General features: G+C 38.6%; 1 protein-coding gene across 2 annotated transcripts; it reads right to left on the reverse strand.

Annotated features, from left to right (window-relative positions):
• Positions 1 to 1,183: 1,183 nt before the first annotated feature.
• LOC139476995 (uncharacterized) lies at positions 1,184 to 13,660 on the reverse strand. Of its 2 annotated transcripts, none has more exons than XM_071259549.1 (17): positions 13,586 to 13,660; positions 12,532 to 12,854; positions 11,013 to 11,167; positions 10,458 to 10,710; positions 10,082 to 10,187; positions 9,445 to 9,541; positions 9,131 to 9,226; positions 8,395 to 8,445; positions 6,996 to 7,080; positions 6,714 to 6,773; positions 6,442 to 6,618; positions 5,869 to 6,007; positions 5,639 to 5,747; positions 5,107 to 5,179; positions 4,449 to 4,595; positions 4,080 to 4,219; positions 1,184 to 1,544 (listed from the first exon to the last, which is right to left on the reverse strand). In XM_071259549.1, exons 1-17 carry the CDS (start codon positions 13,635 to 13,637, stop codon positions 1,313 to 1,315), a joined length of 2,295 nt encoding a protein of 764 aa, XP_071115650.1. In that variant the 5' UTR covers positions 13,638 to 13,660; the 3' UTR covers positions 1,184 to 1,312. The 2 variants fall into 2 exon arrangements, with proteins under 2 accessions (XP_071115650.1, XP_071115649.1); XM_071259548.1 differs by having other exon boundaries at positions 12,532 to 12,857.
• Between the last annotated feature and the right edge of the window lie 2,660 nt (positions 13,661 to 16,320).

Genomic DNA, 16,320 nt, shown 5'->3' on the forward strand with positions numbered 1-16,320 from the left:
CACTAAATCCATCTTGGAAAACAGATATGCCGAAATACTTGTACAGCATCAACCTTTGACATTGGACGAATGTGATAACTATGTGATAACTATGTGATAACGATGACATTATAACAAGAGGGAACCGATGTGTTGTAGTGGATTTCTTAAATATCAACATATAAGTATAAGGGGTTATGTGCAGGGATTTAATGTATCGGTAAAATTTCCCCATTTCACATTAAAGCGATGTGTTGTATTGTTTCTTTTGACAATAACTTCTTCGATGTGATTAATATCTTCTTCCATACCTTTCATAAATTTGGGGAACAGGGTTTTAACCCTTTTAAACTCATAACATTAACCTTTTAGCTGTTATTACAATATGAAAGAGAAAGTTTTTATTCAGCCCTCCCAGAGGAATTTCTTTGTTAGTAATTTGAACAATATGTCCTTGTAAATCCTTTAACAATTGTTGTAGAACTTCCCAAAAGTTGTTGACAATTGTACATTATATTCCAGATACACATGGTATATATTTTTCTTTTGCTATTCCACAGAATGATCAGGTTTCGTTGTCGACGAGTTTCATTCTCAACATCTCTCTTTAAGTGTCAATAATTTTGTGTAAGAATTTGAATTGCAAATTTAGTAATTTGGTATCCTGTTAACTTTTTTCTATATTGCAAATACGTGTGTTTCCAATCTTTGTAATAATGTATCTCCGTTTCTCATTTCTCGATCACTACTGTTGTTTTACTGAAGTAATAAGATTATGACAAAACAATCATTTATGTTTTCATCGTTTAAGGTATAACTCTTAATCTATTTTGACCAAGCATCCACAGCGTATTGCCAAAAAGAATTGTCAACATGAATTTCTTTACTGATATAAGCATCGAATATGAAAACATATGTTTCAAAGGAAACCTGCAAAGGTTGTCTTATCTTTTGTATCATTCCATATATCCTATTCATTTCGAAAGTGTTATCCGTCGTTGCATTGATAGTTTGTTTGGCGTCCGCCATGGTGGTTGGCAAATAAAAAAAAAGTGCACTACAGTAAAATATTTATAATTACGCAAAAGAAAAGGCCTGTATAAAGGGAATACATAAATGTAGCTCTGACTTCGGATTAAGCAATCATAACCGTGTATTTACTCAAACGTTTGCAGAGATACAACACACAAAAAACAAAGATACAGCTCATCTAACATTTTATCACTTTCACTTTCAAGGGTGCAGCAACATCATAAATGTTATAAATGCAAAATACCACACACAGAAACTTGATAATAGATGCATGTACAGATATGCAGGCACACCATGTCCATTATGCTCCAAGACATGCGCCTGCTGTGAAACGGAGGGTGGCTAGACCTCCTGCTCCGAGAGTACAGGCAACGGGTGTGGATTTACCATCCACGTTGAACCAGAAGGAGACTTTTTCTTTGGCAGCTCCAGTGAGGCTGATGGTGATGTCATCGGCAATGTTGATGCCCGTCACTCTCTGAGGTGACATTGGCACCCACTTGTCCAGCTCACCCTGGATGAGAACTTGTTTGCTGCAGGAAAATATTTATACAGCTGTTTACTTTGTTAAGATAACATGAGTGTGTTACGTCAATCTCGTTACAATTTAAAGAATGACATACTACTGGTATCATTTGTTTGCAATGTGTATTTTTTAAATCACATGACGTCACATGAAGTCACCTGTCCATTTAGTTTTAGAAACATTCTTGTACATTAATATAAAAATATACTGAACAACAAAAGTTCCTGTGACATTTTATAAGATTTAATGCAAAGTTATGTTTTTTACCAAATCTGAAACAATTTCGGTTTGCAACAGATAAAATATTCCTGTAAGTGTTCAAATGGTTTAATTTGCCATACTGACTTCAGAATATGCATGATTTCATAAAAAACATGAACATGCCAAAATGTCAATTTACAAATTAATAGCATGTGTGTCCACCTCTGCTTGTGATGCAAGCAACACATCTTCGTCTCATGGAATGGACCAGGTGTCGCACAAAGTCCTGTGGGATATCTGTCCATATCTGCTGGAGCATGTTTCGAAGTTCCTGGAGTGTCTCTGGAACACGTGGTTGATGTCGAAGGCGCCGATCCATCTCATCCCACATGTGCTCGTTTGGTGAGAGATCAGGGGAGCGAGCCAACCAGGGGATGACATTCACGTTGTTTTGTTGAAGAGAATCCTGTTCAAGTCCAGCAATATGAGGCCGGGCGTTGTCATGTTGAAAGGTAGTGCCTGTGCCATGACGAAGCAAAAACGATAGAACCACAGGGCCGATGATGTCGTCGAGGTAGCGCTGTCCATTGAGATTTCCCTCTACCACTATCAAACGGGTCCTCTGTCTTGCTGTAATCCCACCCAAAACCATAACGCTGCTGCCCCAGAACCGATCTTCTTCCGTGACACAATGATTGACGTAACGTTCACCTCGTCGTCGGTACACTCGAATCCGTCAATCGCTGTGGCTGAGGTGAAAACGAGACTCAGTGAATCGAACTTGTCCCCACTGCATGGACGTCCAGCGCTAGCGTAGACGCTGTCTGCACCACTGTAGACGTGCTGGACGATGGTTTCCTGTCAAAATTGGACGTCTGGCGGGTCTTGTGGCGATAATCGCTGCACATCTGAGGCGACGACGTACGGTTTGTGAAGATATTCGTCAAAGGCCAGGGTTGCTTCTTGCAGTCACTGTTGCTGGCTGGAATCGATTTCGTCGGTGTGTTGTTCGAATGCAGTTGTCTTGTCGATTATTGGTTACGCGTGGCCTGCCACTCTGAGGATGGTCTCTGACTGCATTCGTCTGTTGCCAAATGGTGTTTCTGTGGACGTTAAATTGTCTTGCAACATCACGTTGATTCGATCCTGCTTCAAGCATACCAATGGCTCGCAGACACTAATTTTCGTACAGGCATGGCATTTCGTAATGTTTAATAATTGCATAATTTTGTTGATTTTCTGAGTGGTGCACGATGCTAAACAATGCAAATGAAATCCCGTTAACGCACATGTTTTTATACCCATTCTTGCGTAGTGAAATGCATGGGGCTTGCATAAAAGTCAACTTTTGCATGGAATGCATGCTTTTCTGTAGCAGTTGCGTTTTTGTGACTTGATTCCATACATGTACTACAATATTGAAAACCAAACTATACGTGTTTGAAAAATACACTGACATATTGGTGTCACAGGAACTTTTGTGTCTTTTAATTATTTTTTGCAAGACTCCGGTGCAAATACAGGTGTTGTGCCAAACTTCTGTCATTTTATCTGTTTGTCGGCAATTGTATATATTTTGATTTTTCTTCTTAAAAGCATTGAATTGTAGTAGTGTGCAATACTGTTTTTATCAACCAATACCGTCTTCAATCTCACCTATCTGAGAGAGAATTAGATATTGCAATGTTGCGCTGTTGGTTCTGTTTTCAAATAAATTTTTGCGAACGTTGTTGGAATTTCTAAGGTCATAACCATGGAGTGAGTGAGTGAGGTACTGCTTTACGTCACATCGGCAATATTTCAGCCATATCGTGACGAGAAATTAGACATGAAATATACAAATATTTAAACTTTATAAAAATCTGTCATCAAAGGACAGTATGAGAACTAGAATATCACAGATAAGATTTAAAACTAGTTGCAGAACAGTTAAAAGCATTAAGTAGTAAGGAACAACACAATATAAAAATGGGCTAGAGATCGTCAGTAACTAAAGGGAGATCACCACACCAGGGACCATGGCATATCCATGGAACGTGATTCAGAGAAGGAAGAAACCTCACATGTTGATAAATATTTGAATCTTTTGTGATACCTTCAGTGTGTATTCACTAATCGATATAGTTTGTGATATCTTCAGTGTGTATTCCTCATTGCAACCTGAGCAAATTCCCAAAATGTTGTTAAATTAAAATGCATGAACTCGTGTAATTTGGTGTATATGTTATCTGCGTATACAGCTATGTAGACTAGCTTAATATTGTTTGGTTTGTACCTCGAACAATTGCTATAGTTTTTCTATTGACACTTATCTCCATGTTTGAAATGGAATAAACCGTACCCGTTGAACGTCAACACCGGCGATACATAGAAGAGACAGAAGTCAGTAGTGGTACAACCACTCATTGTCAAAGGTTGGGGATCTGTCAGAGGCTGGATCTTGTTTGGATCATTTGCTGGAAATACCATCGAGCTGGGAAACTGAAAATAACAACGTTCACTTTACTTGCGTGCGTGACTATATTTACAGTTTTATTTACGAAAACCTAAACAAATTATGAAAAACGCGACTGTCTGAAGACCTCGATGTCTTACCTCTTGATATCAAGCTATGCAAGGTGGCTGATTTGACTTCCCTGTAGATCAGCAGTGGGCATGACGGTACATAAGAGTAAAGCAAGACATGATAAGATGAAGACTAACATCTTACCCCTTGATATCCAGCCATGCAAGGCGTCATGGTGTAACTTCCCTGCAGATCAGCAGCCAGGACGATACCATACTTGTTCTTTCCGCCAAAATCTGAATACGTGGACCATACCTCCCCATCAGGACCCTCAAAGTCTGACCAAGCCATCTGGAAAACATGCATCATAAGAAACCCTTGGTTCCATAAAGTTATTTCATGCCATTTCAATATGATATCATTCGCAATTCTGTCATTTACCATCGTGTTAATCCCAGCTAGCAAAAAACAAGAAACTCCTCAAATCGCACCATCATCATTTTTTAAAGGCAGACTTACAGTTTGGTCCCAGTTGTTAGTACAGGTCAATGGCCCGACTATTTGAGGGGCAAGCGGTGGGTATATAAGCGTCCTTGAGGGTATGGTGCTTAGTGGGATTTTGTTGAAAAATAGATTTTGTTCTCATTCTCTACCCCGAAAGAAAATTCGATGGACATGCTGCTTTGTATTCCTGGACAACATGTGTTGTGAAATATTTGAATCATTGATCTCAACACCAATCCCCTCACTACCTACACCCAGCATATTAAGTGTTCATTTACCACTATAACATTGTTGAACATATTGATGTTTGACTCGGCATTCCACCTAAGGCTGTATAAGAATAAAGATTCTCAGGTACCTTACGTAACCTGTTGTCAATTGCAGTCGCTGGTCGCGATGGTTTCAAGATCAGGCCGTCAGCATTTACAGATCTATAAAAAATGTAAGTGACCCTCAAGAAACGGATGAGTGACTACTTTGATATAGCTGTTAAAGAAATAATAAGTAATAAATGCAGGAATGCTGAATATTATATACATGAATAATAAATAATAAACACAGGGGTAATAAATGATAAATAAAGGAGTAAAAAAATAATAAATGCAGGAATCATGAATAATATCTACAGGAGTAAATACAGACGTATAGATAATGGATATGGGAGTAATAGACAAGTACAGGAATGGTAAATGGAAAATAAAGGAATATTAAATACACGAATAATGAGGAGCAATAAATGATAAATACAAGAGTAACAAATAAGTACAGTTACCAGACATGTACAGGCTTGAAGGATATTAAACAACATCAGAGAACAATTTGTAAGAAGTAATAATTATCTGTTTGTGTAAAAAGTTTGTTGGTTTGTGTTTTTCAAACATCCAACCTACTTCATGATGAGTGTCCTGTTCATGCCCCCGACCATGTCACTAATTCCTACTGGACCTGTACTTAAGGTTGCAACCACGGCGTTCAGGGACGTGTGCGGTTCCGTACCATCTGAAACACATTATTCAGTTACCATAAACACTGAGCTTTTATTAACGTGATATCATAACTTCTTTGAAATTTTCAACTTAACAAGAAATTGTTCTATGATTTTGAATGATTTTCTACATACTGTAACCATTTCCGGGTTCAACCTTGGTGGTCCAAAAATTATCCTTGAAGGGTGAAATGCCAATAGCCCAAGCTAATAGTGACGTCACACCTATCTTCCAGTTGTCAGTATTTGGCCGGTTATCGTGGCTAACACGAGCCTGAAACATACAAATGAATCACTTAATAAAGTTTAAAATGACAAAGTGCATATTTGGGTATTTCCGGGAGGATGGGGTAGATACTAGTATATGGTTAAAGTGTTGCTCGTATTCCAGTCGCAACATGGGACAAAGCGAAAGCTAAAGCTTATGTTCCCTCATGTTTGGTGTTCCTCGCCACTATATTACTTTCATACAATCATGTATTGAAAACAATTATAAATCCAGGCTCCTTAATAACATCACCTACACATGGTCGAACCGTTCTTAACAATCGTTTACCTTCACACTCATTCTTTCCCAAGTAACCGAGTCATTGTTCAAAGTGGTGTTACATCCAAGTCAATCACACACTTAATAAATGAGTATCTGGTAGTCACTCATGATCACTCAGTCCATGGTAAGACTCGGTGTACAGCAATAATCACCCTCACCTGTGTGACGACAGGTATTTCCAGAGACTGCAGTGCATGTCGCGGCAAGGACATGCAGTACTGGATGGTCAATCCGTTCTTGGCAGCTCCATTCCCCATCTGAGTCAGCCATTGGCTGCCAAGGTCAATGTCAGTCAGAAGTTTTTTGATTTGTTGAAATTCAGTTCCGAGGTAATCCTACAAAAAAAAAAACAGATTAAGACAAATATCAAGATATATTAACTGTAGGGCTTGATATCTTTAGCTTTATGTTTCTTAATAAGAGGAAATACCTGTTCGTAGACAAACAGACCCCATTTCCTGGACTCAGCGAGCAAATCCGTCCAAAATCTCTGAAATATAATGAGATACATGTCCAAAAGTACATAGACTAATTAATTGCGGATAAAAACAAAAAAAATCCCACAGCAAATGATGCCTTGGTAAAGGAGAAAGAGAAGATATTTTAGATATATGCCCAAAAGTACTTCAAATAATGAATTGCGCATCAAACAAACAAAAGATGAGAAGAATTTAAATAGCATATATGTCATCGCCAACAGTAGCGTCTGTACCTCTTCCAATGGTAATGACTTCGGACCATCGATCAGGAATTCATACTTTCCTCCATTAGCAGTAGCGTAGGTTGTGTTGCTTGACCTAGAATATTAACAAAACATGCACGATATTATGGCATAATGCTACCAGTATGTATATCAAACAAACATGGCGTTGCCCTTGTCATTCGGCGATCAAGTGAAAATTAACCTTCGGGATCTTGAAAAACTACTGTGAAAATTGCTCTAATTATCAAAGGAATAGTCTAATAAACTGAAAAACATTGTCTTACTGTAACGTAGCTAAGGCATTTTTCAAGTTTTGACAACTTTGGAGATACGAATTTAGCGAGGACACTAGTCTTGTAGAATCAGTTTCCATATCTGTGTGTATACCTATGCTGAATTGAACCTTTTCCCCAAATTAAACAGTTGGATTTGGCCGAAATATGTCCAACTTGTTCCCTTGTGTAGTTTTGTCATTGTGTGTACTGCACTGCACTTTGTAGCATAATTATAGACTAGGCTCAGAGTACCTACCCTTTGATAAAGGGCAGTTACTCTAGCAGATAAAAAACAATTAATGAAGGCAATTTAATTTTTGTTTTGCCTATATGTAATTTCGCCGCTGTATAAGAAACAGGTTTCTGTTGAAACTATTGTTTACTGTTGTCACAGTCTGACGGACATGTTGCTTTCCTTCTGACGTAATACATACATTAATGCTCACATCCCAGGAAAGCTTACAGTGTTCGGGCAATGTTTGCGAGAGATGGGAAGAGATTTGAAGGGCACAGAATTGAAGGATGACATAATGTGATAAAGAGGTTTAGACGCTTGTGAGTGAGTGAGTATGGTTTTACGCCACTTTTAGCAATATTCCACGGCGTGGACCACCAGAAATGGTCTTCACAAGTCGGGAATCGACCCCGGTCTTCGTCCTGACGAGCGAACGCTTTAACCACTAGGCTACCCGACCTCCCCTTACACGCTTGTTCGTTTGGGGCTGGTGAATATACTGTTAGGCGATATAAATACAATGCATATTCCGAAAACATGATATTTACCATCCCTCAAGACACTCCGAATTTTCACAAACAGATGCAATTCATATCCACGTATCAAAACTGATCTCAACATGTTTTAATCATTATAAACGTTAGCATATTTCTGAAGGGAATATTTTGGGGAAATTTAAGAATTCATCCTCAGTACACATATGTTAAACACACACCAAAAGTATCGTTTTTAATCCAAACTTGTTCGTCCTTGCTTTATAAAATGTGGTATTCTTGGAGTATGATTGTTTGTGTAGCTGGTATTGGTGTTAAAACTCGTTTCAGATGTTTCTTAAATAGAATAAGACTGCATTAAGGTCAATCTGATACTTGTAACCTGATTTCTGGACCTGGCTTACCAGTACATGCTGTGGGCCACGACGGGGTACCCTGTCTTGTTGTAAAGCCACCTTTAGCACAGGGGAAAGTAAAACAAACGGAAAATGTGTTAATTACAGAATCAATTAAACTCAAAATACCATTCGGGAAAATGTTGCTTTATGGTCCTGAGAGAATACATATCGTCACTACAACTTAATATATGCACTCCACTTAACTAACAACATATATACATTTGTACATATTTTCGACAAACATTAAGTTTTGAGTTCAAACACATGAGAGACATTTACACGTGTTTATTGATAATGATGTGTAATAATTATTGTAGAATCAAACAAGCAGATAGTGGATTACTAACATAAATGCATATTGGGATATAATCGGACATATACAATCTCGCACCTAAACAAACCCTCTATAAATCATGTTGATGAACATGTATTCCCAAGAGGATATTTATCTTCAGTGCGCCTGTGTTGCACTTAACTTAATATTTCCTAACTTTCGATTTTTAGCATAAAGGGTCCTTAGTAGAGTGAGAGGTTTACTATATATGATGCTCGCTGACTAGGGTGATGTAATTGATCGATGATCATGACGTCAATCACTGGAATTTCTAGTCCAGTATCGATTATTTACAGACCGCCGTCATACAGGTGGCTTTAATCCTCAAACAGACAAACAAACAAACGAACAAAATATAACTTAAAAGATCAATAGGATTGTTACTCAATAAGGGTAAAGGTATCTCACTGCATCCCGTTTGGGAAGACCTTTGGCTGAGCTGACCACGTCACAACACCATGGTCGTTGTCCCAATAATACCACCACTCGTCGAACTGAATGTACCTGGCGAGTAAACAACTAGATCATTGTGCTACCAGTACAATTAATCTTTGTACTGAATAGACACATACTAATATCTGTGTAAATATAGTCGGTATGAAACGGAATAGCTTTACAAATGTTTATGTAATTAATCTTTACATTTTAGACATAATTAGACAATAAATTAATTCAGCAACATGACGACATAGTTATAGTTTAGCACGAGTAAGTGAACAAACCTGGCTGGTACACCAATCTGTCCCATGTAGGTCTGGAGATCCAACACTGTGTCCTGGTCGTTCTTTCCTTTCTCCGTCCGGTAATAGTAATACGCCCCTTAACAAACATTTTCTTTCTGGATGGTTTTGTTTGCGAAGATTTTCGAACTTGAAAAAGCATTGTTAATTGTGCATTGTGAAAATTGCAAGTCAGAGGCAACTTTTGAACAAAGTCACTTGCACAAGACGACACCACATACACGTATACTGTTTACAGACACGCTCAGAAACCATGCTTCGTGGAGCTCTTCCACCCATTCCATTCCAAAAAGCATTGTTAATTGTGCATTGTGAAAATTTCAAGACAAAGGCAACTTTTGAACAAAGTCACTTGCCCAAGAAGACACCACCTGTAACAATGTTGGCAGAAACTCGCAGAAAACATGCTTTGTCGAGCTCTGCCACCCATCCAATTCCTCTGTCCTTGCCTGACAATGTGTACAAAATATGCTAAAATTTCCCATCATTCTTGGAAACAACCTCAAGTTAGATCTATGTACCATGCAATTTCTGTGCAATTTATATATATATTCTATGATAAGTGCGTTAGTACAACGTGGAAATCAAATCTTTTCCAGACATGTCCAATTATCCTCACCATTGTCCATCCAGTACCCTAAATAGTTGATCGTAAAATCGGACTTGACATATTGATCTGTACGCCCGTGCCATTGTTTCAAGATTTGACCCCAGCTTACGAAGGCCTGCGAGCATAATCATATGTTTCTTGTACAAAGGTAAATAAACATCTCCGCATTATCATGAACGTGTCGAAGTAAAAATGGTTTTAGGCCTGGAAGCTTGCAAAGCCAAATATATAATTTAATGTACAAACATTATGCAATCAATATATATTTACACCCATGTAGCGAAAAAAACAGAAAGATGATCTGATGACCCATCCCATGTTCTAAGTCTAAAAAAGATTATATTATGTGCTGATGACAGCTAGTTATAAGTTGAAGGACATTTACCTTATTAATACCTTGGTTACCACAGAACAGAATAAAACTGGTTTCAACACCAAGAGGGGCGTTTTCAACTCCTCCCATCGTCCCCCAGTAGAGATTGTCCCCGCCGGTGCTGGCGTTCTGACGCCATATTGATGACGACATAAATCGACTGGCAGGGGAGATAATCAGTGTGTTTGCTGTCTTCACTTGATCAAATAACGCCAGGGGTCCACCTTCGATCCCGTCGGTGATTTTAAACGAGGATGGTCCCCATCTTGAAGAAAAGCATTCACATGTTAAAACTGATCGAGAAAGTGGTCAGTAAAACGTGCTAGTTTGTAACACACCATTAATATTATATTTGCAAGAAATGGCTCCCTTGATATCTGGGCGTTGGGATGTAATTTTACAAGAATCTACGTCAATAAAATCATTTAGATATAAAGACTTGCATGCATGAGCAATTGGTTGAGGTTGACGTTAACCCTTTTCTTACAGACCAACTGACAATCGAAGCTTTGTGTCGTGTCCTTTTAACACGTATAATATCATTAAGTTCGTACATACAATACTTACTGTCCTGCCATAAGACCCAAGCTACCAAACTGTGATCCTCCATAACCAAAGTAGCCCAACGGAAGGGTTGACTCTTGAATCAGAAATCCAGGAAAGCCAGAAATGGTGAAGTCGCTGCTGTTGGAGGCGGTGTTGTTTGCTCCATTGATGTACCGCTGTTGTCGTCATTGATGACAGAAAATATGAAGAGTGTGTAAACTGACAACGTGTCAATGAGGGAAATATGAAGATCCTGTGTACTTCCATCAGCACCTCGTGACACGATCCTTTAACAAATAGGTAACAAACTCCCAAGTGAAAAGTATCTTTGCAGAACATTACACTAATAAAACAAATGGTTAAAATACTACCAGGGGCAGTCGGGTAGTACAGTGGTTAAAGCGTTCGCTCGTCACGCCGAAGACACGGGTTCGATTCCTGACATGGGTACAATGTGTGAAGCCCATTTCTGGTAATATTGCTGGAATATTGCTTAAAGCGGCGTACAACCATACTCACTCGCTTAAAATACTACATTGATGCAATGTCTGTGAAGTCACTGGTATAAAGGGGGCATGACTGGTCTAGTCCTCTAAGGAGCCGCGATTCGCTGTACAGAATTGCGATCCTTAGGCACGCAAGAAACCTATGATTGTGGGTTCGAATCCCGGTTCGCCCCGATTATATTTCTATTTCATTATACCGGTGCTCGTTGGTTTCACCGAAGTGGTAAACGTCTGAGACCTGCATCACTTCGGGCTTTCCTCACACATTGAGTTGACACGACGTGATCTAACTGGAATACTGTTAAAAGTGGTCTTAAACCCAACTCACTCACTCACTGGTGAAACAATTAAACAAGTACATGATGAATAGAACCTAACTATAAATTTGTATATGAATATGTGCGTAATAGTTTCTGTTGAAACATATTAATGTGCATTACATAAACAATCAAACTCTAAAAGAGAAAACGAGAAATCAGGTGTAATGCCACTTTGGACAGTATTCCAATTAAATAACGGCGAGTCAGTGACCGAAGTGAAGTGATGCAGGATTTGGACATGTACCACTTTAGTGAGGACATGGAGCAAACCAAGAGTTATAATTAATCAAAATTGCATCCTATTGTGTAGTTTGAAATACAGTGTAATAGAACCGATGCCGTGTATAATATGTGTAATTGCAATTTCGTTTTCATAACGAAACCTTCAGAGTTGATGTCATTTTCATGTCGATATCAGGCAGTATTACTGAACAATGCAAATGTAGGTTCCAATGTAATCTACTGGCCGTGTGCTATCCAAAGCGGAGAACACATTTTGATCGAACAGTGCAATCAGGAAGTTAACTCTGGGAGTGAATATGGCAGAATGAGATTCATACAAATATTTATGGACTCATAACAGATATAACGATACAAGTCCTGTACTATGTTGTATAGTTCGTAATATAACAGGAGAAGCTGCACCTTGCGTCTTGCCTTCTCTCGGTATGAACAGAAATCATGAAGTACATTTACAATCCTGTGTTGAATCACCTGTTTGAACAGCATGAAAGGTATGGCCGGGTTGTTGTAGGTGAATATGCTTGGATCCGGTGTGTACTGTACAAAGCTGGCCTCGATCTGACTGGACCCTGCCTGGTACAGGAAGCTGTTGGCCTCCCACTGCCCTACGACGTCCACACCACTGGACTGAGTGTTCTTCACCAGCTTCAGAGATCCATCGGCAGAGGAGAACACTTGGCCATCGGCTCTGAAGAAGGTGGGAGCGCTCTTCAGCCACACATCTCCCTGGACAACGACGTTGTATGTGCCGTCATCGTTGACGTTCACAGCAAAGTCCTGCTTTCCCTCAGAGACTGCTAATATGAAAACATATTCATTATTAAAACAACAGTTTCCTCCTTAATACGTAATATAAATGCAAATACATACTACATCTTATTCATTAAAACAACTAGCTTGTCAATGAAAAATGGATAGAGGTTATCACTCGTGTGTGTTTGGGGATGGTAAATATCCTGTAGTAGGAATAACTATTGTATTTAGCGACCCCTGGAGAGAAAAATACATGGCGTTTATTCCTGATACAAATATTTACCATCCCAAAACACACAAGTGTGATCACCTCTTTATCATATAATGTCATTCTTCAATTCTGTGCTCGAAAAATCTCTTCCCATCTCTCACAAACATTACCTTAACATCTCTTAGCTATATCACAATCCTACTTGACCTTTGATATTTGCATCTCTATCCGACTATGACCCCCAACGGATATCGTTTTTATCCGTTGGCTTTATCCTGCCGAGAAACCTACCAATTACATGATAAAAAGTTTCTATCAAAATCAAAGGTATATGAATAACTAAAAACAAACAGGAATATTTTTGAAACAGGTTTATGAAGCAAAACACCTCCACATTTCTATTTGACATCGACTGATAAAAATGTTATTGACAAACGTGCATGAATATTTATCCAACAAATCTTTCTTACATTAATCCACAAACACGGAGTGATATACTGTTTTTAAACTAAGAAACCTAATAGCTTTTGCCGAACATTGCGAATGTAAAAGCATACTTACTGACACAGAGCGACAGAGACAGTAATAAGTATATACAGGCCCTAGGACACATCTTCAAACGATGTCGACTCTGTATAGCTTATACACCACTTGATGTGAAGCATAAAGATGTTCACTATCTGAGATGATAACAGTGATTTGTCAAGGTAAGGTCCATGGTTTTGGTATGTGGGATCTTTGTTTTCCTGATATGAGTCAATGTATCATCCAGGTTATCATATGTAAATACCAATGAACAGGAATGACACCACGAGTCAATGTATTCATAAGTTGATTATGACGTTATACGGAATCCCATCTTGATTACGAGTAAGGATAGGTTCCAAGTAACCCATACTTGTAGCAAGAGGATAGATCAGGTCCCCAGGCTCGGTGACTTCGTAAATTGCATGTCATTGTTTTGTCTGGGCAGAACTCGACTATTAACAGGGCCCCATCATTTTGTGAAATACACAAATGTCGGAATGCGGCACGGCAATTATCAGCCCAGGTTAGATGTACGATGCAGCTGACATAGTTCATACACGTTGGCCCTTATCTACTGTAATCATTTGATTAAGAGATAAACCTACTGTGTTTTGAAATTTGATGTTGTCCCACTGTAGAGCAGATCCCTCTTATTTTTATTAGGAACAGAGTGATTTAGGTGAGACTACATCAAATTTCAAAACGCAGTAGGTTTATCGCCATTCTACCATGCATCAAACAATGCTTTAAAAATGGTGCTCTCTTGCAAGGCGTCACAACACAGGGTTCAATGGTCGGCAGAACATTCCGAAAAGTGGTCACAGGTAGTTATGTTGAAACAAACATTACTAAAGTTCAACATTAAAATGCCCATGGTCTTGAGTAGTTCAAAAGAACTGTTCAAAACACATAGATTTATAACAAGAAGTTGGCAAATAACCCTCCAAACCTAGTCCAAAGACAAATATTTTAATTTCATCTCACCCTGCTGTGCACAGTTTGGACTCACCAAGTCATTTCTTGGATATCTAACATGCCATTTCCATTGTAGGTGTGACAAGTTGTAGAAATGGTTTTAAAAATGCCAAATGAACATATTTCTACAACAAACTTTACACATTAACATTCTTCTTCTTTTTACATGTTTAAGTCTTATTAGTTAGATAGCAATTTTCCCCATTAAATAATAAAATAATCAAAATAAACGCCTCTCCACCCCAAACTAGGCTATGGCAGACCTACATCACGTTTACTCCCACCTCACAACTGTCAGTATGGCTGCCAATGTTGTTGTTTACCTAAAGCTACATGAAGCAAGATGACAACCCCGATCTATGATGTGGTTTAACATTAACCTGAAGATTTACAGGGACCGAGCATTCTGGTACAATATGACTGAACAGCCCCTTTCTCGGCTGCAGACGAGGAATCTGCATTATTTGACCTGTCCATTTCAACATTTCATGGATTCAAAGCCAGTGTGTGAAAGCAATGGACAACTGTTGCCTAGAAATGGTGGTTTGTGCATGATTTTGTTAATTGTGTGTTTTCTGAAAGTCATTTCATCAAGTTTGATAAGCAGTGACGTAAGTGATGACGGAACATTGTTTTCGTGGCCTTTCCGAGGCTTTCAAAGGGACGAGTGTTTTCTGCGGGATTTTTAAATCCTCTCATGCTCAATTCTTATGGTGGTGGTTGAAGGAGACGGTAATGAATATCTAAACACAAAAAAGTTGGCAAATAACATGTTGTCATAAATAAAGTTTCTTTGAACACATTTTTATAATGTTATTTTTTACTTTCATTGTCATGTTGTTTCAATGATGATTAAAATTGCCTAATCTGAGTCTGTTCACTTCGAACATGTCCCTGATAGTTTCATAAACATTTCATTTGTATGCAAAAGATATGCCTGCATAAAGTCTTGCAATCTCATCACTGAAGCAATGAGGATTACGAACTATAACAACATAACGTCGCCAAAAACATCCAGTATCAATCTACCGTATTTCCTCTTTTAGACGCTAGGCCGTCTATTATTTTCGCAGGAGCCATTGACTTGGCATGTATTAGAGACCATGCGTGTAAGAGAGGAAATATCGATACATTTTACAGTTCCTATTGGTGATCGATCGACAGCAATTCTTTTATGAATCGATATGTAGGCTATCGATGTATTCATGCGGACGATTTTTGTTTTAAAAGGCTTACTATGTTTCAAAGGGGTTTCCGTAGCAATTTGTCCCAGATTATCTTAATCGTATGAGTGAGAGCTGATAGCAGTGGATACCGGATTATTGGCACATGGCAAAATGGAGTAGAGGCGAATTTTATCTGACGTGGAGTTGGTGTTGTTCAAATTTAGACTGTAGAGACTGACGAGTCACTTCTACGACTTGCTCCTCTACAGAAGGGTCACTGTGATGGCTCTTACACAGTGATTGGTTAGACTAAAAAAGGTGGCCTATCATACATTAGTACACGTTACTAATTGGTTGGTAGAGATTACTATCCGTCTTTCAAAAAATCTTCTTCGATTAATTAGTGCATTTACTAAAGTTTTACTACACTACTCAGTTATAACCCCTAGGCTGGGAGCACCAAAAATCTCGACCTATTAAATATAAATTGTCAATGTAAGAGAACAACTAACGAAATTTGCCATAAAGGACAAAATTGTTGTAAAAAATGGAATGGACCATTGAAAATCAGTGATGACATATGGTGTTCGCGAAAAGGGTAAGCATGTTCTACCCTACGATGGTTAA

This window comes from Haliotis cracherodii, unplaced genomic scaffold (assembly GCF_022045235.1).
Source record: "Haliotis cracherodii isolate W230 unplaced genomic scaffold, xgHalCrac1.p SCAF_30, whole genome shotgun sequence".
Lineage (NCBI taxonomy): Eukaryota > Metazoa > Mollusca > Gastropoda > Lepetellida > Haliotidae > Haliotis > Haliotis cracherodii.

Excerpts from the sequence above, each read along its gene's own strand:
- LOC139476995 (XM_071259548.1), bottom strand. The coding sequence starts at position 13,637 with ATGTGTCCTAGGGCCTGTATATACTTATTACTGTCTCTGTCGCTCTGT. Across the intron at positions 4,596-5,106 it reads TTGACAACAGGTTACGTAAG|ATGGCTTGGTCAGACTTTGA; the intron begins GTACCTGAGAAT and ends CATGTTTTCCAG. Across the intron at positions 4,220-4,448 it reads GCATGGCTGGATATCAAGGG|TTTCCCAGCTCGATGGTATT; the intron begins GTAAGATGTTAG and ends TGTTATTTTCAG.